Source organism: Numida meleagris, chromosome 3 (assembly GCF_002078875.1).
Source record: "Numida meleagris isolate 19003 breed g44 Domestic line chromosome 3, NumMel1.0, whole genome shotgun sequence".
Taxonomy (NCBI): Eukaryota; Metazoa; Chordata; class Aves; order Galliformes; family Numididae; genus Numida; species Numida meleagris.
Genome location: NC_034411.1, coordinates 15797121 through 15824925, shown reverse-complemented (window position 1 = coordinate 15824925; position 27805 = coordinate 15797121). Strand labels below are relative to the sequence as shown.

Below are 27805 nucleotides of genomic sequence, written 5' to 3'. Positions count from 1 at the left end.
GAATATGCCCTACGAGGAGCGACTAAAGGAACTGGGGCTGTTCAGTCTGGAGAAGAGGAGGCTGAGGGGAGACCTTATTGCTTTCTTCAAATACCTGAAAGGTGATTGCAGTGAGAGTGTGGTTGGTCTCTTCTCACTGGTCACAGGTGACAGGACAAGGGGAAATGGCCTCAAGTTGCGCCAGGGGAGGTTTAGGTTGGATATCAGGAAAAACTTCTTTACAGAAAGGGTTGTTAAGCACTGGAACAGGCTCCCCAGGGAGGTGGTTGATTCACCATCCCTGAATGTGTATCAAAACCATTTGGACGTGGTGCTTGGGGACATGATTTAGTGGTAGGTTGTTAGAGTACTGTGGTTAGGTTGCAGTTGGACTTGATGATCTTGAAGGTCTTTTCTAACCTGAGCAATTCTATGATTCTAAGCCTCCCTCCTCCAGGCCTCTTGGTATCCAGTCTTCTCTTTTGAGCCTCAAGGCTTCTAGGCATCCCCCTTGACCTCTAGACCTCTAGTTCTCCCTCTAGGCCTCAAGGCTTTTTGGCCCCACAGCCAGCCTGTAGGCCCATAGATGTCTTTGCCTCTAAACTCTCTTGATCTCCAAGCTGCCTTTGGATCTCAAGGTCTCTAGATGTCTTGACCAGCTTCTTGGTTTCCCTCGTGGTCTCTTGGCCTCTATGCCTCAAGGCCTTTAGGCCAGCCTTTAGTTCAGGCATGTCCAACCCACAGCCATGCTTTCTATTTTAATAAGGAATTTGAGAATAGGTTTCAAGGTTGCTGATAAAATGATCCATTTTTTGGTATTTTTGTGACTCCATTAGATGACATAAATACTTTACCTGTGAATTTTCAAATGTAATATATAGAGTTGCAAGCAGATACTGAACTCAAATTTTCATTATGTCTCTCTACCAGACCTCTATAAGCCCTCTCTTGGCAGAGAGAAATACCCCTCCCATCAGAGTCATGCCTTATCCATGCCAGCACTTTTTGGTAGTACGTACATCTGTGAACAACTGTTTTCAAGGACAAAGCACAGGAGGAGTAAAATTTCATCAAAAAGTTGACAAACCCGAGAGCTCGCTACAAATTGTAGCCACTGCCATCAAACCCGACTGATGCGTTAGTGTCACAAAAACAAGGCCAAATCCCACTGGTTCTATGGTTTTATTGCCCTTTTTCAGTGTTTTAATTTAAAAAAAAAAAAACTTTTGATACTTATATATATTAAGTATATTATTTACTTTATATGTGGCTCAAGACAATTCCTCTTCACTCAGTGTGGCCCACACAAGCCAAAAGGTTGGACACCCATACTTTAATCCTACAGCAGATATAGGCTCTGATTCGTGCCTGTCTGTATCCAGCTTCTGCAGTGCTCCCCAGCTTTCCTGCTTCAGCAAGTGAAAAGCAGAGCTGAGACTTCCACGCTGCATTTCAAAGCTGCTGCCTATCAGCAGCACTTCTGTGTAAATGCAGTGTCTTCATATACACACTTAAGTTCTTTTTCAAACATCCAAGTAGCAAAATAAAAACTATCACTGGAAACTGCTGACAAACAGAAAAAAACACCTTGAAATCAGGGGAGCATAAAGAGTTCCCTCTGTATTGACCATTTACTACACTGATTTCAGCACAGTACAAGTGAATAGTACAGGCACATTTCAAAAAGGTGTGTTTTTCTCATAGAGATCATAGATGTCCTGCAGAGTGCTGGTTTTCCTTCAGTGATGATCAAGTCTTACAGGAAGTTGACAACAGATGCTGTACAATCAAGGCTTATTCCTTAGATACTGCACTATGCACTGTAAAAAAAGAGCTTGTGATGGATGGGAGTTGGCAGGGAAGGGGGCTGAGCTTCTGACAACCCCCCAAGGGACTCAGGAAGCCAGAAGCAAACCCCTTCAATAGAGTCTCCTGTGTTGGGCTTCCAAAACCCAACATCCCCAAAAGTCGCCTTGAAGGAGCTTTAGTACTGCAGTCTATTGAGTGAGTCAATGTAATGAAAGGTGGCTCCCAATGCCCAGCTCGTCTCAACATCATTGATTTTCCGGGCGAGCTGGAAAAAAAAAGTTTAAATATAATTTTCTGTGAGAAGAAGAATGCAAGGTGAATACAGCGCTGAAGGTTATCACAACTGGTTATCACCATTATAGTGTCACTTCACCCTAATCATAAAGTGTGTGTTGTAGCAAGAAGGGAAATTGGGACCGAACTACTGGCACGATGACTAATGCCTTGGCCATCTTCTACCCACTCTCCTCAGCAATCTGTTTTTGTGCACTACCTTAAAGACTTGGGTCTTCGGGAAGCCCAGTTCTTGCAGGAGAAAGGTGATGTATGTGAGGTCCATGCAGAGAAAAGGGCTGCTTCCAGGGCTGATTTCCATGGTCTTGCATACTAAAGAGAAAGAGGTGTCAGAATGTTCATGGTGAGCTCAGGCCCAGCATCAGCCCAGCTCTGAAAAACCTCAAACAAATCCTTAGAACACTTCTTGTAACTTGTGTTCCACACCTATGAAACCTGTTAAAATAGCATTCAAATGATACGCTTATGTTAGCAGATGCCCAGGAGCTCTGGCACACAAGAAGGAAGAGTAAGGCATTGCCTCTCTTACCCAAAGACAGCTGAGTTTCCTGTACTTCCCAGGGCAAGCAGAAAAATGGGCCTCTGACTGTTCTCCTATCTACTGTAAAACTTTAAAATATCAGCAATTTCAAGTGTGCCTACATCTGCTTTGTGCTGAAAAAAAAGTTGTCAGCAGCTTGGAAGAACAAGGATTGTGAAAACTCTCAGCCCTATCCTAGTAAAGCTTGAAAGCTGAGCAGTTTGTTTTCTTCCCATTAGAAAGTTCCTCAAGCACATGCATTCAACAGATGGTGAAAAAAAAATAACAAAGAAACCTAAAATAAAAAGCAATTCCTTTCTCAGGAGGGATCACACAAAAAGTAGTTCAGAAGTTAGAACTGCAACAATTGCTCAGTCACTCATAAAGTTTACCAGAAAGTCCCAACCCATTTTGATCAAAGCCTTTGTCTATACCATTAAAAAAGGAATGATTACATTTGTAAATCTGAGGAGGCAGTTCTCTCTACAGCCAATGAAGCAAAAGAGGCTATGAATCAGCTTCCCCATTTCCAATTAGCAATCAAACATATGAACAAATCATGAGAAAAAAGAAAAAAATACACAAGATTAGAACAGGTTATTTGCATGTGCTGTTAACTGGCAAGTTTACTAGTAATTCTCAAGAGAGTTTTTAAATGTATTACAAGAAAACTAAATCTCAAAAAGTTGAGATTTTCAGAAACAAGCAGAAATAAGCACAGATCTTCCAAAGAGAGGTGCTCAATATTTACTTAAAAAAAGAGGCTTCTTAGCATTTCACACATTTGTCATGTAGGTATGAATCTGCACACAGTTACTAGGCCCATTTGTGTCTTTTACTTACCATACTTAGCTGCAGTTTCAAAATCATTGACAGTTAAGCTTCCTCCTTTTTCTTTATCTAAAAGAAAAAAATCATAGTATGGTTTGTGTTCTTTGTGTAAAGGCAATAGTAGGTTCAAGTTGTAAAAGAAAGTCATACAGGTTGTTTGGAAGTAAGCCTGAAATTGATGACAAAACCCACAGTTGCTTTAAAGGTATAAGAACCTTTATTTAAGATTCTTAGATTGAAAACCTCATTTTATGAAGAATTTAGTTTCCTAAAACTAGTTTCCTAAAGAAAGATAGCTTAAAGACTTTCTAACATTTTCCCATGTCTTTACTGCCCTGCCCTGTGATGCTTGAACACAGTTAACACCATTGGCCAGATCTAACAGATGTAACATACTAAATCTGAAATTGTTCAAGAAACAAAGTGTCTGAGGAGCAGGTAAGTTTGTCCATACTAGTCAGAGGTCCTATTGCACATCCCCAGTCCCTTCTGTAAAGAAATGCAATAGCATTGAATATCCACTTGAGATCAATGTACTCCAGTACCCATGACAGCTTAGGACAGCATCATGATGTGTATCATCACTACCATTTCTTCCAGAACCTGCCATTTTAAATGAAATGAATTGAAAACAGACATACCTATGAGACCAACCTCTGCTGCACAGTCATAGTAGTAGGAGAAAGCATAAAAATCCAAGTCCTTCACTTCCTCAGCTTTATGCACTTTCTTGTAGAGCATCTTTGCCACTTTGTTAGAACAAGACTCATACAGAGGCTCACCTAAAAGAATGCAAAGACACACAGGATATTATAGGTAGGTTAAACAAACACAATTTCTGTAGGAACTACAAGGAGACAGGCTCCCTTTTGCACAACAGCACTTCTTGAATTCTTACAGGTTCTTAACAGAGACCTGAAACAACACACTGCATCTTCTTCCAGTGTTAACTCTGACCATCCTCAGGTTGGGACCAAATATGTGACACGTCAGGGATGAACAACACAATTTGAGGCAGATGGATATTAAAGGGGAGTGCTCAGCTCCAACTGCATTACTACTAACAGCTTTACTGACTGGACAGACACACCACAGCATGAGAGGCAACATCTATAGTATCTCTTTAACAGCATATCAAGAAAGCTGGACAGAAGAGTACACAGACAATTTCCAAGAAGCTGAAGGTATATAATTTACTTTGCTACTAGCTGACCTAGACAGGAAGTGAGAGTGATAAAGCACTATACCTGCCTTCTGTCCTTTAATTTTGTACACTATCTCAGCATGCTGCCACTCAGATTTGAAGCCAGGTGGTAAACAAGGGCTGATCAGTTCCTCACCTTCCCCTACTGCAGAAGTAAAATAAAGGCACATTAGAGACAAACACAAGGAGTTAATTTTAGCACCCTTATCCCCAGCCCTGCTCCTTTCTGTACTACATACTCAGTGATGCATCTCTAAGCTTCAGTCATGGCTCAAGGGCCCCACATCCCCCAAGGCTGGCAAGAATCCATGTCTTCTGGGATCTAGAAGTGTCACCTTCTGCATTTGTCTCAAATACACTCAGCTATGGTGACAGGAATTTGCATACCACTCAGGCACCTTCACCTCAGTGGGAAGGGGACAGATAACCTCTTTCTCTATAACACAGCAACATACTCTATGCCCAGAGCCAAGACTTGAGGAGTGCCCGTAACTTACAGGGTTTTCCTTCAACTCCTCCTAGAATGGCAAGCCTTGCTGACATCAGCCCAAGTCCCAGGTAACTGCAAAGCAAAGAAAAGCCTCTGTGAACAACAAACATCCTTCCTCTGATACTCCACTGGCAGCTTGGCTGGGACATGCCTGTCTCCGCTGTGTGGTCCCAGCAAAACAGCTCAAGTCAGTAGCTAATGTCCATAAGGGGTATGGTGTGACAGCCCACTGTCATATTATCCTTACCCAGAAGGATAATCTCTCCTTGTAAAAGCACAGTGAATAGCTGTCAACTATAATCTGTCTCTGGAAAGACTGGGAATGCTTCAGGCATTCTTCTAACCTTTCTCCTACCCTCCTCAAAGTCAGCACAACCTCTGGCATATAGCACTGACTTTTTCCAAGCCCCACCACATCCCACAGCAAACACAGGTGGGAAGGAGCTGCTTCCTTGTGCCTGAAACACTGGGCGCACAGGCAGTTTCAAAGCAAGAGGTAAAGCTAGAGCCCCTCACTTTCTCAGCCATCAGACTGCCTGCCTGCCAGTTGTTCTGCACAACTCCCTCCCAGCCCCAACACCTTGTGTGGACAGTGACTCGGCTCAGGTTTCTCCATTTCTCAGGACTCATTTGCACTTCAGCAAAATGCCTGGGTCTCACTGGCTTCACAGAAGGTAACCTATTTTTACAGCATGGTCTCTTTACCACAACTGACCTGTAGGAATACAGCTTGTAGGTGCTGTTAAACATCTGAAATGAAGTTGTATGGCCAGCTGGTGAAGTCTGGAGAGTTGCCTGCAGCGAGAAAAAGATGTCATGACAAGGTTACTGCCAGCTATGGCAAACATCAGCAATGCAACCTTCCAAACCTTTCAACCTTCTGAATGTAGAACAACCCTCGCATGGTTCAGATACAAAGAATAACTTTGCAAGTATTTTAGTTTGACCACTGATACATAAGACATAAGATGACAAAAAACCCAGAGTTAAAATATGGACTTCACATGACAGTAAAAACTGACTACATTTCTATCCACACCAAAATGGTATATAAAAGAATTATTTTAATTAGAAAGGAATCCTTATTCCAGCTCTTAACTGCTTTTGTCGAGATGATACAGAAACAGCCTCTTCAGATGATCTCTACTAGGTAAAACTATGCCAAATAGTAAGAAAACCAGGCACGCATTAACTTCCTTCTCCAGTGAATTCAGCTGCGAACTGCCACAAGCTGGAGGAAAAGCCATCCCTGTGCTTGCCAAGGAATAGAGCAAGGACCCGCCTGTGGTCTGAGGAAATGAAAGGATCATTGTCTAATGCACTGTGCAGCCTCTTCTCCAAGTGCACCAATTAACAGGGAGCAAAGCTCAGGCTGCTCATGCCTAGCTGCTCATTTTTTATCACCTTCTCCGAGTCCCAGATTTCCACATCCTGGACTCTTCACATCCCAGCAGTCTGCTGTGAAAGCACAGCATCCTTATCCTCTGCTTCTGTGCAGCTTTACTACGAACTCTGCTCAGGCGAGGACCTTGCACTTTATATCCACAGGACTTACTGCTCACAGAACACCTATAATAATGCCACCACAGGAAGCTGAAAAGACAAACATCAGCATGTATTTCTAACTGCATAATGAGAGTTGCTCCTTAGAAAGGAGCATTCATTGCATTCATTTGCAAAACACAGAACTGAGGAAAGCTAGAAACAAGGATTGAGAAGGCATCTTATGTTCTTAAAACACAATATAAGCCAAGTATTGGGCTTGGATTCATTAACAGCATTCCTTTGAGGTCTTACCTATACACAGCACAAACTGAGAGTCGGGGATTAACACTCTCAGGACACTGCATTTTCCCTGACACAAAGCAGCCCTGGCAGATTCACCACGTGCACCAACCCACGGAGTTGGAGCAAGACAACCAGCAGAGTTGTGAATGTCTCCATTACTGACTGTAACAAGGTGTATGTGACCAACTGATACGGGTTCTTCTGTTAGAAGCAAGACTTCCTGTCGCACCCTTGGCCTGTTTCCAAACCTGAGCAGTTACTGATTTCTGCACCAACATTTCCGTACAGTGTTCATATTACCTCAGTGCGTGGGAGGAAGGTGATCTGCGTTGATCCACCACCCAAATCCAGCATTCCTACACTTCTCTTCTGCGGATCATCTAAGCTACCTGAAGTGTGTGACGAAACAGAGAAAGCCACAGTGGACACAGTGAGAATGAGGCAAAGAATAAAACCAGAAGTACAGCTGTAAAGCAGGATGACAATCTGACTTCATGGGCCAGCTTCTAGCCAGCACTAGATTATAACACTAACTGCTGGTCACTTACCTGTGCTTTATCAGGGTGACCTGAAAATCCTCCCAGTGGCAGTGTTTGTGTTATTTCTCTGATGGCTGTTCATGCCCTAATTACTGCAGCTTTGGTTGGAATACTAATTATTTTCCAATGGGTACAAGGACCCTTTTGCAAACTTTACTCTCGTAACCACTTTGAAATGCAAAACAACAGTTTTCCTGGCCATCCTTCCATGGTCCCACAGAGATATTTTGCAGCTTCATAAGGACAAGGGGATGACAGACTGAAAAGCTGGCCTAACAGACTAAGCTCCCTTGGAATTCTTCCTGCTGCCAGCCCATACTTCTCACTGAAATCCAGCTTTTCTGAAAGTGATCCTTCAAACACACCTTCCTGACAACCTCAGCGTGTGCCAAGTACCAGGGTATACCTCATGAGAGATAATGTTTGAAGATCATTAACCTTTCTGATACTTCCTGTGAGCATGAAAAGCTTTACAGCACTTGTCGTAAGGCTCTGCACACTACGCTGAGCAGAGTGCTTGGATGGCAGACTGGTTTGCTTACTGCCAGAGGGGACTTCAGCTTAGTTTTTTCTACAGCTACCCTTTCCTAAGTGTAAACACTGTATTTCTATGTTATAAATCTGTAAGAAAGTACAATAGCACTTCTTTCACACTGTGCAACTGTCAAGCAGATCTAAAAAATTACTAAAAAATTACACAGAGCTAGTGGGAAACTATAAAAACGAATAAAATGCTCTTTTACCTTACAGAAAACTCAAAGAAAGGCTACATGAACATCAAGGAAAAGGGATTAAATTCCTCAATCCTAATAACTTAAATGGGCCAGGCCAAAAACAACTGATGACTTAATCCAAGACCCCTCTCTCTTCCATGCCAGTGAATGAAGAAATACTATACAGGGGCACAAGACAGAATACATTTCACAGCATCAGTCATGTTTTCATAGACATGCTCATGTAGACATACCTGTTAAAAAGTTTATTGTGATCCAGGCTGAAATACCTAACAAGGAAGAGATTCAGAAGATGCATTGTTAGATCATGTAACTTCATTTAGTCCAACGACGGTAACAATTAAGATGAGCCATATGACAAAGTGTTCCTGCTTTAGTATCTGTTTAGCTGGAGGTATTTTAAAGTTTTCTGACACACTTCCACTGCACCATCTAAACAAAACAATAGCAAACCAGAACTAACCACAAAAAGAGACACCAGAGACCACCAGTCACAAGATCCTTTGTCCCTCTTTCACAAATGGATGATTTCTAATACAAAGTCTCCAAAAGATATCTAGCTGAGAGCTAAGCAGGAAGGAGCTCCAAGAAGTGCAAACAGAATTGGCTCTGCTGAGCTACCCTGACCCAGCTCGCCCCAAAGCCATTGCTTCCACAACTGTCAATGTCTGTCAAAAGCCAAAATTAGATGCCTGGAACAAATAGAATGACATGCTATACCAGAGCTTATGTGGTGCTAGGAGGAGAAGCCCTGTATACGAAATGCCTGGAGAACCTGGTACCTCACAGGTCAAAAACTTCAGTGTGAAGTCCCAAAGGCTCTGTTACAGTGGCTTCAGTCCTTAGCTATGTAATAAGGAAATTACCTACACTCACATTGTTCATTGTCTAGGAAAATACCCATTGGCAGGCATTTGTTTGATGTGAGGCATTTGGTTTTCCTTTTGAATGTTTAGAATTTTCATCTTTTCAGTGTTTTAATTTTTCCCGTTTTCCTCAAAGCGTTTTTGTGAACCACACTGTTTCTGTCCTTTTATTGTTTTGTAAATCTTTTCTATAAATTAGGTGAATTTATGGCCTTTCCATTAAAAAATTAAAATATTTATCCATTTGGTTAAAACTAAGCCACGCCAAGGAACAAGTTCAACCCTTGGCTAAACCAACTGTCAGAACTATAAATAAACTTAAAATGAAGACAATTACAATGTCTTTCTTCCATCAAGCAGTAAAAAAGAAACTCCTAAACAGCCCAAATCAGAAGCTACTTTCAAGTTTTGTTTCTAAGCTGATTAAAAACACTTCAACAGTAAGTTACCCAGAATTTAGAAATTCTTCTCTGAATCACTTCAAGTGAAGACTGATTCTGGGTTCTGTCCTGAGCTCTTTTTCAATAAACATCAGTGCACTTCAATAGTTATTTTCTCTTTATAACTTTTTTTTTTCAGGTTCAATTCACAGTCACATTTATTGGGTCAGTTTAATCAAATACTTCCAGCAAGCTCAGATAAGCATTATCCAAAGCAGGGTGTGCAAAAGCAGTTGCTGAAGACCATCTCAACAAGCAGATATACAGAAAACCTTCCTGAAGTGCTGATTGCACGGTGCCTTCCTGGTGATCCCACAGGAATTGCCTGGCACTAAGACCTTTGAAAATCAGGACAGAACTTAGGACTTCATCTTGGAAAACATACCACAAAATCTCTTTGGCAGGCACAGCCTGAGGCAGTATAAAAACTGTATCAAACCTGCTACTTTCGAGTTCTTACTACAGACAGTGAGGTCCTGCCACAGTGCAGTAGGAGTCTCAAGAATTGCAGAAAAGTTCCTCAGAAGTAAACCTACCTTCATCAGTTCCATTCATTATCGACACACAGTTGTCCCTCACGAAGAAGGGGGAAGCCTGAAAAATCTCCTTCACCTGTAGTTCAAATAAAAGCTACACTCAGAGAAATCTTTTTCTTTCCATTTGAAAGGAAGAGTATTTTTTTAAACTCTGGTTTTACACAACTGGTCCTTTTCTTGGGCCAGATCCTTTAAGTTCAAGAGCCCAATAAGCATCAGGCTGTGCTCGGCTACAGAACTAAGTGATTTACATGCAGTTTGGTGAAGAGACAGAATAGATAGGTGGGTGTTCAAGCATGAAGACTGCTCAGAAATGCAGATAACATGGGTAGGGTGTGTTCATAACACTTTACTTTGCTGCAGTGGGAAATACATGGGGTACTGAATATCTAAAGGAGAGAAAGAAGATGGATGCTCTGTGTTTCAGAAATGCCACGGGGATGGCATTTTTTAACATGAGCAAGTTGGCTGTTAGAGGTCTACACTGCACCCTACGTGAGGCAGTAAAGCCCTAGGTTTCCAGGGTCTCCTAAAGCAACAGTTGCAGTAGTTGCAGCTGAAATTCGGTATGAAAAAAAGAATAGACTGGTTGGTAGGCAGCAGAGAACAATACAGACATTGGTTTCAACCACAACACATTTCTTCCTTCCAATCACTGCTCAGAAAGAGAGTACATTTAGGGCAAAATCAGTAACTTTTCCAACAGCTGTAAGGTCTAGGACATAATATTTTATTTTTTTTAATACTTTAAAATGTCAAACATTTTACATGCCTGTAAATGCAATTCACATTATTATATCATTATATTATATCAGCAGCAGGCTGATAACAAATCAAATAGCAGAGAGTTTTTCTCAGAAAGCAGGATTCTGGTCAAAACCACCAACAAACCCATGCACCAAAAACAAGTCTCTGATGACAGTTAGAAGTATCTCATTATGCTTGTTATGTTGCACCTCGTTTCCAGGCTTATTTGGAGCTGTCATTATTCCTCTGTGTTTGTACTCATACAATTTCTCAGACTGAACCCATCTGAGATCAGGTGACTGTGCAATGCTTTCAGGGTAAAATGATAGGAATGACTCACAAAAGAAGGATAAAGGAGTATGTACTTTACACAGAAAGGAACAAATTTTGTCATAAGATTTCTGGAAAGCAAACTGAGAGACAAGAAACAGTACCTTATCCAGCAATTTCTGAGCTTTTTCTCCAGGCAGCAACCGCAGGCCAGCTGTAGCTTTCAGGACCAGAGGAGTAAACTTCCACAGTTCCACAGGAACTTCCTTCTTCGCCACCTCAAGGAGCTCTCTTATTCCTTGTCCACTCTGTGAGCAGAGAAAGAACCCCAAAACACCATCTTAGAAACTCTTAAGATTTGCCTTTCTTGGAAGGGCAAAAGGGTGATCAGAGGTATCTAAGCGTGGAACAGGGAGAAGTAAACATCGCAAGGGGTCATAAGGCAGGCAATGCATAGTGTAAGAACGGGGGTGTATAACTGGGTTTATCCAGCAGCAGGTCAAAAACAAACAAAAAGAATTGCTCTCAAACAATGCCATTGCCAAACAGTACCAAAGCTGTTTGGCAACAAAAGGTCTCAAAATCAATGTGACAAATCTTTGGGCAAAAAAGCCCTTTGGAGCCAGTAGAACACCACAAGCTGGGTGCATGTCTGGCTCAGCAAGTTTACACATCCCTGCAAGCCAGAAGGTGAGGGAGACAGCGACTTGACACTTGGCCTGTTGGATTTTTTTGACTCTTCCCCTGAGAATCCCCTTCTGGTCCCTTTTGGAGATGGCTCTGCTCCAATGCAACCTGGCTCTTTTGCCTTACTCTTAAGCACACAGAAAATCTTAAGGCAGAGATAAGAAAAGCATCCTCTCTTCTTAACTGACATAAGCAAGCAGAACTAGATGCGTTTGGTTCCTTGATCCTCTGAGGGCTGACCAATTTTTACTGTGGGTTTGCATCCTTTGGAGACTGAACTGAGACAGTTCAGCAGAGATGATCTGCAGGGCATATCAAGAACAGGAGGCTTTGGGGCACATGAACACTAAGAGAAATAAAAATACCTTTTCGACATCATCAGCGTATGCAGACAGACCTGGCTTCAGCGCTTTAAACGTCTCATGGGTTAACTTGGGAGTCTCTGTTCAAAAGCAATATTCCAAAATAAGTACTGGTACAAATCATTTTTGGATACACAAAAAGAAAACCATTGTACACATTATATCATTAGGTGCTAATGAGAGTCAACTGAAGCCTCTGCCTAATGAACTATCAAAGGCCACTAAACCTGTTAAATGCAGCCCCTGCTGTGGAATTAGCTCTCTACAAAACCATTTGTTAGAGCTGATTGTGCTGGTGTGCATCATGGGCGTATTTTTTTGCACACATCAGACCCATCACTAGATGGGTACGACATCTCTTTAATCCCTTACCCCTGTTATGTGCGGCCTTTCAAACTACACAGGTAACAAGGGCCCCGTGTTTCACCATGCTCTTCTCTGGCTAAATTTAACTCTAACAAAAGTCAGTGGAAGTTCTACCAGTTTTCAATGGCAGCAGAGAGCCAGACCTAAGCACTGTGGAAACCTCCAGGATAGACAATTATATGAACCTGCAGGCAAAGCAGCACTATTCCCTCCTGGTGGCTCTAGAGAGAGCTTAAGCACGTTTGTGCAAGTACTCCCCAGAAAAAAAAAAAACATCAATAAGCTGCACCACAATTTATAGAAGAATTCATGTATCATGCCATGCACAAGCCATACCTTTTGGCTGCTGTGTAAATTTAAAAATATGGATGCGAGTTCCTGTGCTTCCTGCATCAAACATGATTCCATAAAAGACCGAGAGATCTGCAGTCAGCGCCTGACGGTTCAGTTTGTCTCCAGTGCTTTCAGCGACTCCTTCTGTTGCTCCCACAACAGGTTTGGAATCCAAGTGCCATTTTATGTATGCAACATAAAACACTATGCATGCCAGAATCCCAAACGCAAAGAACCGCTTTGATATCTTCATGGCTTCCATTTATCAGATGTTTTGTTTCCTTCTGTTACCAAATGCTTTATTTCTTCTGTTTCACACAGAATAGGGGGTTTCCACATCACTCCTACATCCAACAGAAAAGAAAGATGTGTTTTACTTTCTAAACCCGGAGAAAGTATTCTAAAAAGAAAGAACTAAGAGCATGATGATTATTTGATGAGAGATATATGGGAGTAAGCTTGACTGGAGCATTAGTTAAATACTTAACTATTAGTGGTAATTATGTTCATAGAATCATAGAGATGGAGGGAACCCTTTTGGGCCATCTAGTCCAACCACCCTGCAATGAACAGGGACACCTACAACTCTATCAGGTGCTCAGGGCCCATCCAGCCTGACCTTGAGTGTCTCCAGGGACGGGGCTTATACCACCTCTCTGGGCAACCTGTGCCAGTGCCTCACCACTCTTACTGTAAAAAACATCTTCCATATGTCCAATCTAAATCTCCCCTCTTTTAGCTTGAAACCATTTCCCCTTGTCCTACCACAACATACCCTGCTAAAGAGTCTGTCCCCTTCTTTCTTACATCTCTCCCCTGTAAATACTGAAAGGCCACTCTCTAGGTCTCCCCAGAGCCTTCTCTTCTCCAGGCTGAACAGCCCCAGCTCTCTCAGCCTGTCCTCATAGGGTAGGTGTTCCATCCCTTGGGTCATTTCCTGATAGTTGGGCATGACCGTCAAATAAAGCAATTGTCCACTGCAACAGAGTTTGGAAAAAAGCCTTAGACACAGTGACAGACTACTGCTTGCATGTGAAAGGATTTATGCCTTCAGCTTCTTCAGTATCTAGAGTGAGACTAAGGTATCGGCTACTCTCTTCAGAGATCAAATCGATCTTGATGAATATACAGAAACTTGCAGTTAGATGGGTAAAATGACTATCAGGATCATGCAGGGTCCTGCATTTGTAAAGCTGGGATTATGCTATGAATTGCTTGTAAAATTGGTCCTAGCAGCAAATCCCTCTCTCTCACGTTGCCTGCCCCAGCCATGGAATGTCTCCATGGCAGGTGGATGCCTATAATACCACACACTGCTTTCCCAGTGGTTCGGAAGGTGAGTTTCCAATCTCCTTCAGCATGTCACTGAGCAAATTTTAAGACATGAAATAGCATAAATATATATATATATATTTCACACTCTTACTGAGGCCTAAGAAAGAACTGAAAAAGGAGAATCCAGAGAAACTGGATTCCCTGCCTGTAGCAGGGGGGTTGGAACTAGATGATCTTAAAGGTCCCTTCCAACCCAAACCAACTATGATTCTATAAGCTTAACACTGTAACTGAGGTGGGAAGGAACCTTGAGAGGTCTCTTGTCCATCCTCCTGTTCACAGCACAGGTATCCATGGGGACCCAACAGGCTACTGAGGGCTTTACCCCATTGGATCCTGAATATCCAAGGATATCCCTCCCACAGCCTCTCTGGGTGGGCATTTGCAGTTATCTTTCTTTGTTCCTGGATGACAAAGGAGGGCCCAGGAGACTGGACAAGGACAACTTGGGTGTGGTGATGATGGGCTGCCAGTTGGACACGATGATCTTAGTGCTCTTTTCCAATCGTAATGATTCTGTGACACTATGAATGTAAAAACAGCATTTGAAAGGCGAGGAGGAAGATGCAGGGAGTTAGGTTGGTTCCCAACTCCGGGAAAGAAACCACAAGAAAAGCACAACACAGCAAATGTACAGGTGCCCATGCAGACACTCCGGTGATTAAAAAGCAGTCAGCAGTGATTTATGGGAAGAAAACGACATATCCGTCCTTCTTTTGACAGTGTAATGAAAAAGAGGAAGGAATCCAGTCGATGAAGCTGACTTCTAGGTTTTGACAGAGGCAATCTGTTGATGAGGGCAACTGAGGGGTAATAGAGGGCATGAGGAATTTAAAATTCAAGGTGATTATGGTGTATTGTCAAAAATGGACAAGACAGATGTTCTAGAAATGGAAGGAGGCAAGACTAAAGGCACAAACAGCGAGGCACTGAGCTGTCTAAGGGCAAAGGAGCAGAGGGCACCGGCAGCCCCCAGCCAGGGGTGGTAATTATTGCACATATCCCAACCTTCTCGGTCTGAGAAAGGCCTCGGCTAGAGCTGCGGTGCCAGAGAGCTGAAAGTAAAGCGGGAGGAGCCGGATCCGTTCCGGACAGAGAGGTGTGCGTGAGGAGAACGGGGAGCGGAGGAGGGACAGCCCTGAGCACGGCTCCGCTCACACCTTCCTGCCCAGCACACGGAACAGCTCCTCCCTGGGTTGATCGGGGGGCGCAGAAGGGGACGCGGGGCTCGTTGCTGCCGGCGGAGCCCCGCGGGTCCCTGCAGCCGCCCGCTTAAGCCGCGCAGCCCGGTAGGCCTCCGTGCCCGGCCCGGCCCTGTTCCCCGCTCCCGCGCCCGCCCGACCCCGTCGCCCGCACTCACGCCGCCGCCGCCGGCCCCGCCATGGCGACACCGCTGGCACTGCGCAGGCGCGGGCGGCTGCCGGCGGCGGGCGAGGCGCTTGTCGGCCGGCCCTGCAGCGTGCCCTGCAGTGTGCGCGGTTCTGTGAGGGAAGGGTGAGGGCTGGGGCTGCTGCCAGAGCCGGCTGCTTTCCAGTGGTGCCCAGCGCCTGGACAAGGGGCCGTGTGTAGGAGCGAGCACTGGAGGTTCCTCCCTGTGTAAGGGGGGAAGAATTCTTACATGGAAAAGGAGCCCGCATGGAAAGTAACCATGGACTAGATGAGAATCTGCTCTGGTCCAGCAAAAGCTGCTGCTGGCTCCCATTTGCCGTAGAGTAAGGTCATCAAAGAGGTAGTCAATAGGATTGCTACAGACCTTCACCTTATCTCGTCAGATCCAGTCCTGACAAGGACTCCTTCCCTGCAGGTTTTATCCAGCTGTGTTCTGGGTGCAGTGTTGGTATGTGTAAGCAAATGAGTCCACCAGACGGCTGCTCTGTGTTTTGTTCTGCAAGTGCTCATTGTTCTGCTTGAGAAAGCTTCTAAATGGCTCATTCACCTAAGTCACTTTATCTTTTCCCAGCTAAAATGACATTTCTGGAGTAGCTTGCCCCTGCACCCAACCTGGGAGAAGTAAGGGTGTCAGTTTGAAGTGAGGATCATAGAATCATTAAGGTTGGAAAAGGCCTCTAAAGTCATCACGTCTAACTGTTGACCCATCCCCACCATGCCCACTGATGCACATCACTCAGTGCTACATCTCCACGGTTCTTGAACACCAGCAGGGTCGGTGGCTCCACCATTGTTTTACTTAGCAATTCAATTTTCTTTTTTTGTTTTTCAGTCCTAATTGAAAGGTGCTCCTCTCATCGCATCTCCCTGCTGCAAACCACACATATCTGTAGGATTTGCTGAGACACTGCCAATCCCCACATCCTCCCTGTATCCCTGAGCTCTTACTGACCCTACAGGTGGCTCTGCTGTCCCATCACTTACCTGAAACCTGAAAACCAGGTGGCACATGCTGATTCCTCTGATGCCCTCCATTAGGTTTCCTCATCGTTCCTCCCTGACATTTCCAGCAAGGCAGGACTTGGTGTGGATGTGGCTTCTTCAGAGCTGTACCCATCCCAGCTATGCTGTCAGAAACACCAGACAAACGCAGACTGGCCGTTTCCCACAGAGAAAGCATAAATAAGATATTTCTCTGTCTCCTCTGGGTACCCACCAGTTTTTGATGAACTCATAAAAGTTAAATGTCTCTGAAACATTTATGTTTCTGTCATGCGTGGCTGAAACTATTAACCGGTTCAAAAGTTTTGGAGGGGCTGCAGGTGGGCAAAACAATCACATAAGCCTCCTATTTTTAGAAGATTGGGATTAAAACATGCTTTTGGCATATTAACGTGTTATTCCTTCACTCACTGCCTTGCCTTTCTAGCTCTGTGTTTTTCTGATGATGCTCAAACGATTTTTGTGACTGAAGTAACATGTATTTTATCTTCCAGTCTTTTTTTTCTTCTGAACTAGGCTATCATCTGGCAATAAACTCCAATCTGAAGCACTCTAGAATTGGGCCAAATTTGCTCTGCAGGCTGGATGCAGTACAATATAATAGATGATATTAGTGGTTCTGCACTGGATTCGTCTGCAATAAATGCTGAATGGGCTCCACCATTCTGCAGTCATATTACAAAGAGTGTCTCCCAGAAGACATCACTGATTTTTTCACTGGTGGCTCTGGCTGTGCTACCAGAGAACATGAACAGCCCTCTCTGTTGTTTCTCCCTGCTGCTTCATGAGCCGTGCGCAGAAATGATCCGTAACTTTGAAAATGCTGCCTCAGCGTGGTCTTTTTGGTGCCCTACAGGCTGAAATTCTTCACAAACTTATCGTGACCTACATAATTGACCTATATTATTTGTCTGTTTGTTAAATAGGTTGCACTAATTAGAAACATGAATGGGAATGGCTTAGCGGTTCTTTATTTCTACAGAGGTGTGTGCCTGTTGTCTGCAGTGATGTATGGGAGGATTGTGTCCAGACTTCCCCACTCTGGCCCCCTTCCATATTTGACCTGTGCTTGGATTATTGCAATAAATCTGGAAATGCTTCTGCTCTCAAAGAAAAAAAGCACCATAATATTATCTTTATTGCTCTTCTAGGTGAGGAGATAGATCTACATGCATGTCTGTATGCAAGACACTATGCTTGAGGGAAGAAATGCAGCAAGATATTTAAGTCCTTGACTTGGAGATCAGAGAGTAGGAGCAAAATGTGCTTTGCACTTCAGTCACTCTGTTAGGGGACACTTCTGGGGCCCAGGGCTGGCCAACAGCCTCACAGCACCCTGGTGATCTTTGAACATTTGGTGACGAATGGGATTATTTCAACTTGCACTTCTGCCCTACTTGTAGACTGATAGGAATTGTTTAAAATCTGGGCTTATGGTTGTAATTTAGTGAACAGTAAGTACTACCTTTGACGTTAATGGAATTGCACCTGCTCCCAGCAAGTATGAATTTTGCGTTGAATGTTTTAGAACGATGTTGAAAGCCCATCTGATTGGCCTCTAGGGGCAGATTTGGATCACAGCTTTTAAGCAGATGTCCGCTACTACAAACCCTACTGGTTATATTAACAGTGCTGTCAGGCGGTTGCCACTGCTGTGTCCTCATTCATTCAGACAGGGTGCGCAGAGTGTAATCTAATTAAGGAAAACTCCCCAGATTTTTTTCATATCTGTTATCGGTGCATTTTCAACTTCTTCAGATTCATTAGAAATGCATCCATCTGTGGGCTGTCACATAGCACTGTGTTGCATATCACTCCTTCTGTACGCTTGTTTTGTGGAAAAATTGAGCTGGACGGAGAGGAAAAATGAAAACAAACTGCTCCCATTTTGAAGTGTTCATGTTTTCAGGAATTGTTCCCCGTGTCTCATGTTAAGGATCAATTTACAGTTGAAAGTATATGTTCTGCCAGTGAGTATGTGAACAAAGCATATGTTCAAAAATATCTATTAATCATTAGCTTAATGAAACATCTAGTGATACAGGTTTTTCTATCTGAATAGACAGCCTGTGCCTTGGAGTCAGTTTTGAATATTTAGAGTGAGAGGAAAGTCATTTCTCACCTTATGGGTCAACTTCACCTGCAGAAAAGTGATTCCAACCACTTCTGTAAAGATTCCAGGAATGATTATGGTGTGATGTATGACAAGGCTGAGAAGGTTTTTGGCAAAAATGCTTTGATTTGGGGCATGATATTTGAATGCTAGAATAATTTACTGTCCTTGTGAGGTTCTTCTGCTCAAACTAGGGCCAAATCTGAAGTTTGGTCAGGTTGCCCAAGGCTTTGTCCAGATGGCCATTTAGCATCTCCAAGAGACTCTGCAGGCCCTGTCCCAGGACTGGACCACCTATAGTTTCCTGATATCTGATAGAAATTTCCCATGTTTGTGCTTGCATGCATCACTTACGCTTTCACTGAAGATCTCTGAAAACAGCCCAGTTCTATCTTATTTACTGTAGGTAGCAGTATCATCTCCTCTTTGCCTTTGCTTCTCCAGGTTGAACGAACAAGTACTGAATGGAGGGGTAGGATTACCACCTGATCCTGCTGGCTCCTCTTTGGCTAACAAAGCCCAGGACACTGTTGGTTTTCTGCTGTGCGAGGGTGTCCTGCTGATTCCTGGCCAGCTTGGCCCCCAGGACCTTTTCAGTGGAGCTGGCCCCTGCTCTGTTCCCTTGCAAAGTGTCTGACTGTCCTGGGTCAGGGCAGTCCCAGATATGAGTATGGACTGGGAGAACTCATCAAGAGTAGTCCTGCAGAGAAGGACTGAGGGTCCTGATGGATGAAAAGCTGGTCATCAGCCATCAGTGTGTGCTTGCAGCCCAGAAGGCCAACAGTATCCTGGGCTGCATCAACAGAAGGGTGGCAGCGGGGAGAGGGAGGGAACTGTCCCCCTCTGCTCTGCCCTTGTGAGGCCCCATCTGGAGTACTGCATCCAGGCATAGGGCCCCCAGCACAGGAAAGATGTGGAGCTGTCAGAGTGGGTCCAGAGAAGGGCCATGAAGATGCTCAGTGGGCTGCTCCTGTGAAGAAAGGCTGAGGGAGCTGGGCTTTTTTAGCCTGGAGAAGAGAAGGCTCAGGGGAGACATCATTGCAGCCTTCCAGTACTTGAAAGAAGCTTACAAGCAGGAGGGGGACTGACTTTTTCACATGGTCTGATAGTGACAGGACAAGGAGGAATGGCTTTGAATTAAAAGAGGGGAGATTTCAATTTGATGTCGGGGAAATTTTTCACTCAGAGGGTGGTGAGGCCTTGGCACAGCTGCCCAGAGAAGCTGTGGGTGCCCCATCCCTGGAGGTGCTCCAGGCCAGGTTGCATGGGGCACCGGGCGGCCTGAGTTGCTACCTGGTCTCCTGGTTGGCAATCCTGCCTGTGGCAAGGGGATTGGAAGCAGATAATCTTTAAGGTCCCTTCTAGCTCAAGCCATTCCATGATTCCATGAATCTATGATATTTGCAATGACTTACATAAAAAGCTTCAAAATTTTGAAGAACAGAAAACTGAAAGTGTCTGCTTTTCCTCAGTAGCAATAATACTGTATCACTGGATTTGTGTAGAAATGGAAATATGGAAATTAAACTAGTTGTCAACTTCCTTCTTCTACATAAAACAAGGGATCAAATCTCGAGAGCTATTTTTGGAGGTGCCTTGGTGTCCCAGTGCCCCCAAGGAGCAGTTCACTGCTCCAGCGCTTTGTGTCTTGTTGCCTGACCCTAGGCACATGCTTTGAGTCTTATACGAAGGAATGACGCAGAAAGTCATTTTTCCTCTCTGAAGCACTGTGAACCTCTCATTTTCTAGGAGATGCCTGAAGCTTTAATGTAAAATAATCACTGTGTGCCTTGGATGAAAGGAAATTTTTTCAAATATTTGTTTCACATCTTTGGCCAACAACTGATGAATAAATGTTAGTGGACAAATGTTGTTAGCCTTCCATCATTTATGTCTCAAGAGCTGGAGAAGGATCATTCTCTAGTATTTCTAAGCTTCCTTGAAGAAGTAAATTAATTTTCGGTGGTTTAGTTCCTAGAAAAGGCATGCATTTTCTAGTGCCCTAGTATTGAATTTGGTTAGTTAGGTAGTACATATTTCCAAAGTGAATGAAGATGTATCTGGATGAATAGTTATGATCTTTTAGTCAAAGCAAACACAGGGAACGTCTTTTTATCCACGGTGAGGCACTTTAAGATCTATGACCAAAAGCAGCCTTCCTGGCTTTTGAAGCCTTTTGGAGCATCTGCACTGGGCACTCTAAACTGCAGACACCACAAATCATTAGTTGTGTTTGAATACTGTGCATTTTCTTCTGTTTCACTTTTCTTTTTTCTCAGAAAATAGGTTTTCCTACCTGTCTTTTAATATCATTTTTTCTCCTGAGATGAACATAAATTAATTCTTACAAAGTTAGTCTCCCAAATGAGTTCAGTTACTTGGATACCATGAGGAAGAAAATGATGCTGTAAGTTGATTTTTTCAGAAGTGACTTTTGACATTAAGCACCTGCGTGCTGGTTTGAACCTCCTTTGTGCTCAACAGGAAACTGAAACTTTGCCTTTTTTGGAGAGTAAGCAGCTGAAACAATTTCTGCATTCTAGAACTGGAAATGTGACTGACTGGAAACGTGGCATCTTAAAAAGTTAAAATATTTTGTTTGCTAAATAATTCCAAGCTAGAGAAGTTTTGGGTAACTGTGAATTGAGGAGACTTATTTTCTGGTTCAGCTAATGAACAGGAAATCTCATCAGCTGCGAAAGTGTACTTGAAATGCCCTAAAAGTATTCATAAAATTCTGGATATTCTGGATCAAAGAGCAGATGGTTCCCATCTTCACCTCCCCCATGCCCCAGCTTCATTCCTCTAACCAGTTTCGCAGACTGGGGTGGAGGAGAACCAGAAACCACTGCTGGTGGATGTGTGAGAAGTGGCTGTGTGGGCCAGCAGTGGGTGCAGGAGCTGGGAGGATGAACGGGAAGACATGGAGCCATGTCCAGCAGCCTCTCCTGCCCATCGGGACCTTTTTTGTAGCCTATCAGAGCTACTTGGAAGTGCAGCAAGACCCAGGGCTTTCCCTGAAGCTGTGAAATTTGCCTGGACCAAAAAGCCAGAGCATTAGGTTGATGAAGGTCTCTCAGCAAAGGTAACCCTGCAGTCAGTGCAGGGGCCTTTCAGCTGTTGGAAGGACACAGCAGCCCAGAGGGACGGATGGCAGGTTGGCGATGCAAGGGAAAAACAGCATTGGGGTTGACTTGCCATCAGTCTGGCTGCTCACCTCCTCTAGAAAGCACTTCACCTCGATCACATCCTGATGAATAGCAAGGGTTTGAATTTACCAAGTGAAGTGGCCGGCCCCTCCGGCCTGCTATTCATTACTCCAATTAACAGTCAGTTGCCTGAAAAATGGGCCAATCTGTTTCTTGGGGAGCCGCATAGAAAAACCCACAAGGCAAGGCAATTAGCATACGTGCCAGCCCTCACCCCCCAGGGAATTTCATTTAGCTACTTGGTTGATCTAAGTACCAAAATATTGTTGGTTTGTTATGGAGCATATAATGTTTGTTAAATGACTGCAGTCCCCTGAGGCCCATATGCTGCTGATATTCTCTGCGTCCTCCCAAGCCGGGAGAGGCAATAAGGCAAAACTGTTGCATCCCACACATGGCCCCGCATTTTCCTGACAGGACACAGCAGCTGGACATGGGCAGAACAAACCTTCACCACCCGGGGTGGGCGGGATAGCTTCCCTATGAAATAGTTGCACACTTGAGCAAGCCCATTGTCTGCCCAAAAAGCATCTCAACCGCCTCTTGTCGGGCAGCCGCCGCGCACAGAAAGCACGCGGAGCCGGCGCTCGGACAACCTGTCTATGCCACATATTGTGTGGGGGCAATTAGTTTGCAAATTGCCCGTTTGCACATCCATGCATGAATCGGTTAGGTTGCTCCCACAGGATTTGTTATTATTATCGTGATGAGTAAGCAAGGCCCATGAATAAATAAGGCAATTTGGCCAAACGCCTTTTTCCCCACACACATACAGTCCTTTCCTCTTCCACAGCGAGGAAAGGGTGAGATCCCAGAGTGGAAAATGCGGTGCCCAGCGGCATCGCTTGGGTATTTCTGAGCCTCTTGGCTGATGCCAGTGTGATGGTGACATGTGCAAAGTTTTTTGTCAGTTTAGTGGCTTTTTCTTTTTTCCCAGCAAGAAGAAGTATTTCACTGTTGTCAGCTTGTGTTGTCATTGCTGATGCACATGCACCAGCTTTGGGATGTGACCCCACTCCTGCAGCTGAACTGCTTCTTCGTTTGTGAAGAAATCCCATGTTGGGATTTCAATGGCCAAAAAGTGCCTGTGCTACCAACCTCAGCCATTTCAGTGCAGGCAGGTCGGGTTAATTTTGGCCTGAATTTGCTAGAGTCCTATTATAGAATCATAGAATCGTTAAGGTTGAAAAAGACCACCAAGGTCATCATGTCCAACCACCAGCCCATCCCCACAACGCCCACTGACCCATGTCCCTCAGTGCTACATCTCCACAGTTCTTGAACACCTCCAGGAGCGGTGACTCCACTACCTCCCTGGGCAGCCTATGCCAGTGCCTCACCACTCTTTCTGAGAAGGAATTCCTCCCGGCATCCAACCTGATCCTTCCCTGGCTCAAGCTGAGGCCATTCCTTCTCATCCTGTCACTGTTACTCAGGAGAAGAGGCTGACCTCCACCTCACCACAACCTCCTTTCGGGTCAGAAGAAAGGCAGCCTGGCTGGACTGCCCCTCTCAATCTTAACGCTGCATTCAGTTCTCCAGTGCACAAATCCAACCTGCAGATCACTGCTACTGAATCAGCAGATGGAAAATATGGATGAAGTGTTACTCTGTCATACTTGGAATTTTGGTCAGATGTTTAAATTAATCTATATGTGTTTAATAACAAGTTTGGTTAAGCAGCTTTGAACCTAGCGCATTTGTTCTCTGACCACCAGCACTCTCTCTGCCTCGTATGTTTGTATCCTCGTTTCCGATAATATCTTCTCTGCAGGATGAATTGTTTTACTGCACACCACATACACACGAAACCGTGTGTCAACAACCAAGTTCATAGTTGGTACAGTTAAGAACAGCCTGCCATTTTGGCTGTTGGTAACATTAGTGAATATATAATGAAAAATATATCCTTTCTTGTATCCACAGTCATCTCACTGCAGAGAGAGAATGCATTCCTGCCATGCTATTTGAGGCACCATCCCAAAGGGCCATCTCCAGTCATCATCTTTTTCCAAGGAGATGTAGATTAGCATTTGGCTGAAGCTTTTTCAAAAGCAATTCTGCAGGTGGTTAAATTTGCTTGCGTATCGAATGTGACCACCTTCAAGTTAGTGCTCAGCTCGTGTTTGAATCCTCTGCAAATCTTATGGAAAACCATTAACATTTAGTATTTCTTCACAGCCCGTTGGTTAACGCAACATAAGTTGGTTGAGATAATGCTGGAGCTGCTGAATCCTTTGGTGTTGATTTGGGGATTTAACAGTTACATAGATTAACAACTGGTTAATAAGGGCACAGCCAATGTTGTATAACACTCATTTATTTTTAAAACAGAATGAAATCAAATTCCTCAGGAAGCTGTAGCATTATTTCATCAATATTCACATTCTTTGAGCCAACTCCTAATCTGATGAAAAAGGATCATTTGTATTTTCTGAAACCATAAAAGCCATACTTCCCTGGTGCTATGTCCTGAATTCTTTACGAATCAAGTCTTACGTGAGCATTGCAAGATTTCCCAGTGGAAAGTTAAAGAGCTGGTAGCTCACTGCACTTACCCAAAAAATGTAATTGCTGCTTCTTTCCTTGTTTAACATGCAAACATGTATTGACTAAAAGTATATGTATATATTCTGAAACATAAATGGGAGCTTAAAAATCACTGTAGGGAAGCTAACAAGCAGGAGATATATTTGCTCCTGGTCAGTGTAGGCACTTGCTTCTTAATTTCCTTGACTCCATTTGTCACAGCCTTTTTCAATGCCGTCTTTACATTCCTGTATCAGGCCTCTCCATATCCCATCTGCCAGGCTGTGATTCCTGGTGCAACGATTTTGGTGGAGCTACTGCAGTTTAAAGCAATTAAGGATAGGATCCTATGTCTTGTCCTGTTGATAGTCCCAAGATGTGAGGAGTTCAGGCTGTGCATGGGGAATTGAAGAACCAAGCCACAGATTTCTTGGGGTAGGCCACCATTCTTTGGCCACAGCTGTGGTCCAAATGCTTTGTGGAACATGTAACTGCTGCAATTTATTAAAGACATGCAACCAAAACGATAATCGGATAAAAGGATCATTTATTGTCAAACGATTATGGAGCTGCATTATGTGATTTCATATCTTTTCCTTCAAAATCTCTGCATTTCAAACCAGCTTGTGGTTTTACTCTGTGCCATTAACACTTTGGTATTACACAGTATATTTCACATGACAAATTCTGTGGAATATGGATTATGTTATCAGGAAATAAACACAAATTTCTCAAGTTGGCCTTGGCTTTGCTGATGGTAATCAGGAAATTGTTTGTCCGTAAGCTACAACAGAGAACTGGATTCTTAAAAACCGAGTAGGGAAAAATGCTTTTAGGGTGATTTCTTTACAATAAAAACATGATAGTCTTAAAGCTCAGTGATAATCTTTGTGAGTCTGTTCCATGTGAACCCGGGGAGCAAGTGGGTTCCCAGCCAATGTAAGTCAGCGTAGTCCCATTAGCTGGCAAAGCTGGGTCAGCACGCGGCAGCTGAGGATCCAGCCCCTGTGGCTTGGAAAGAATCATCATCTTGCTGTCATAACCAGGGGAAAGACTATAAAAGGATTCTGTGAGGGCAGATAATATTAGAGAGAAAATAAGATGGGCTGGGAACCAAAGAGGAAGGCTGTTTCAGTTGCCACTTACTGAGAACTTTTTTATTGGAACACGCACCAACATGAGCAAATTGTCTCAAAATGCCAGTCAGGGCTGCTAACCTGATTTAGTACTATTTCATCTCTCTCACTACAGCGGAGTTACACCCTTGAACAGTGCACCTTTAATAACAAAACTCCTAAGTTAATCTCCTTTAGAGGTCTGTGTGACATTACTAGCTCTAATCTAACCCTTCCAGGTTATTGTCAATGCACTTACGTGCATAAAACCTTCTTTGGGAGAATTAGGTATTTTCTCATTATGCACACTAATATCTTTTCACCGAATACCACCAAATTTCTGTGAAAATCTGGTTGACATTCTCTGATAAGTTGCTCTGATGCGTTTACTCAGTTGATAAAAGAGAGTCTTAAGAATCACCTCTAAGAAGTTGCCATCTAGCTGCTTCTTTTCTGCAGGTGAGATATGCTCTGATGAACTGATGAAAAATGGAAGTAGTTCTCCTTTGAACAAACAGATGTGGGGTACGTGTGGAGGAGAAAATCCTGAAGTGGTTCGGTCAGTGCTGGATGCAGACCTCCGGGTGGTGGTTGCCAGCCCACAGCAGAGGGCGGGGAGCCGTTCTGAGGCAATGGCCTGGGTGTGAAGGCATCTGTTCCTTGCTCTGCCCATGGGACCTCACTGCTGTGTGTCTAGGGAAAATGCGTGGCCAGTAGGGCTGGCCATGCGCACGGACGTTACCATGCAGCCCAGCATCAAGGGGGAATCATAGAATCATAGAATATCCCAAGTTGGAAAGGGCTCTCAAGGACCATTATGTCCAGCTCCTGGCTCCACACAGCACCACCCAAACCCTATGGCTGAAGACATTGTCCAAACGCTCCCTGAGATCCAGCACTGGGCCTGTGCCCACTGCCCTGGGCAGCCTGTTCCATGCCCACCGCTCTCTGGGGCAGAACCTTTTCCTAACCCCTAGCAACCCTTCTCTGACACAGCTCCATGCCTTCAGGAGCAGGAAGGTCCTGAGACCTACTCAAGGGTCTCCTCCAGTGCACCCAGCGTTAGTAGTTTTTTAAGGTTTGAAGGGCTGCATGTAGACACCTAAAGTCTGAAACCAAGCCTAAAGCCTGTACTGGATTTGGTCTTTAACTCCTGTGTCTCAGCTCCTTCAGGGAAAGTAATGCGTCCTTTCTCTACCCCTCATATGCCCAGATTTAGCAAACTCTGCAGGAAAGGGACCCTCTTGCTTTGTCTGTCATGCTAACAATAAATAACTGCAGCAAGGAGACCAGAGTGACCACAGTGAGAGGAGCTGCAATTGCTGATCTTGTGCCTGTCTGTGCTGTAGAGCAATCCATGGGCAGCAGGGCTCCCTGGGTCACTGGGTATCTGTCCCCAGGCGCGACCAGTGCCAGCTCCCTCACACTTGGTCTCAAGGTGGATCAGGGAAATGAGGTCATGGCAGAGACAAGCTGCAGCTCTGCCATCTGCAGAAGAGTTTGCAAGAGTCCAACACGCAGGGTCGGTGGCAGGCATCCAAGGCATGAGGACTATCGGAGGCTCCTGTCCCTTTTGGTTAGGAAGGACAAGGAGGGCTCTGCTGGCAGATGGTGCCTCCAGTGCGGTCTGCAGCGTCTGCACCCATCTACAGCTGCAAACCCCAGTGTTTGTGCTCCTGAGATATCGCATTGCTGGAATATTCACGTTTATAGAAGCCTTTTCTGAGCTCATGGCTGAGATGTGATACTACACCAAATTCCAAAATACCATACATGGAACAAGCTTCGCTCCTTCATTTCCTACTACAGCTTGAGTGCAGTTGTGGTGGAGGAACAAGGCAGAACATTGCATGGAGTTTAGAACTGTGACACTTATAAGCTTTTTGTCAGCTGTATGAGGAGGGAGGCCTCAGCCCTGAGGTGTGGGTGTACAGGGCAGGCCTAGCAGGGCTGTCACCTCCACCTCCTGTTGCCCAGGGTCTCGTTAAGGGCTTGTGGCCAGGCTGGAAATTGAACCAAAGCCCCTCAAGTGCCCAAGACAACTCACCTCACCTTCCCTCATTGATCAGCTCACCTGAAGCGCAGCGTGCCATCCAGGATTGGCAGCCACCCAACACTGCAAAAATCCTGGGCTGATCCACCATGTTCTTGTCAAGTTGTTTTGATTCTTTGGTTTTTCTTGACATTGAACTGTTCAGCATGGCTTGGCTTGAAGAAGGGCTGAAATTCCATCACAGGCTCTGCACCATCTGAGAGGAGGCATAATTAAGCCCCAAATGCATGACCCGCCTTCAAAGAATCAGGGAAAGCCACAGGAA

At 44.4% G+C, this 27805-nt stretch overlaps 1 protein-coding gene across 1 annotated transcript; it reads right to left on the bottom strand.

The window, feature by feature from the left end:
* ENTPD6 (ectonucleoside triphosphate diphosphohydrolase 6 (putative)) lies at positions 1143 to 15641 on the bottom strand. Its single transcript, XM_021390275.1, has 14 exons — positions 15491 to 15641; positions 12799 to 13139; positions 12100 to 12176; positions 11212 to 11355; positions 10031 to 10106; positions 8422 to 8457; positions 7216 to 7304; positions 5843 to 5922; positions 5135 to 5199; positions 4681 to 4782; positions 4075 to 4215; positions 3446 to 3502; positions 2282 to 2394; positions 1143 to 2053 (listed from the first exon to the last, which is right to left on the bottom strand). The coding sequence occupies exons 2-14, from the start codon at positions 13055 to 13057 to the stop codon at positions 1964 to 1966; spliced, it is 1329 nt and encodes a 442-aa protein (XP_021245950.1). The 5' UTR covers positions 13058 to 13139; positions 15491 to 15641; the 3' UTR covers positions 1143 to 1963.

What these genes read in the sequence shown, in the direction of transcription:
- ENTPD6 (XM_021390275.1), bottom strand. Translation starts at nt 13,057, where the DNA reads ATGGAAGCCATGAAGATATCAAAGCGGTTCTTTGCGTTTGGGATTCTG. An exon ending in ACGCTGATGATGTCGAAAAG is followed by an intron (nt 11,356 to 12,099) that starts GTATTTTTATTT and finishes CTCTGCTCACAG; the next exon opens with AGTGGACAAGGAATAAGAGA. An exon ending in TGAAACTGCAGCTAAGTATG is followed by an intron (nt 2,395 to 3,445) that starts GTAAGTAAAAGA and finishes CTTTCTCTTTAG; the next exon opens with TATGCAAGACCATGGAAATC.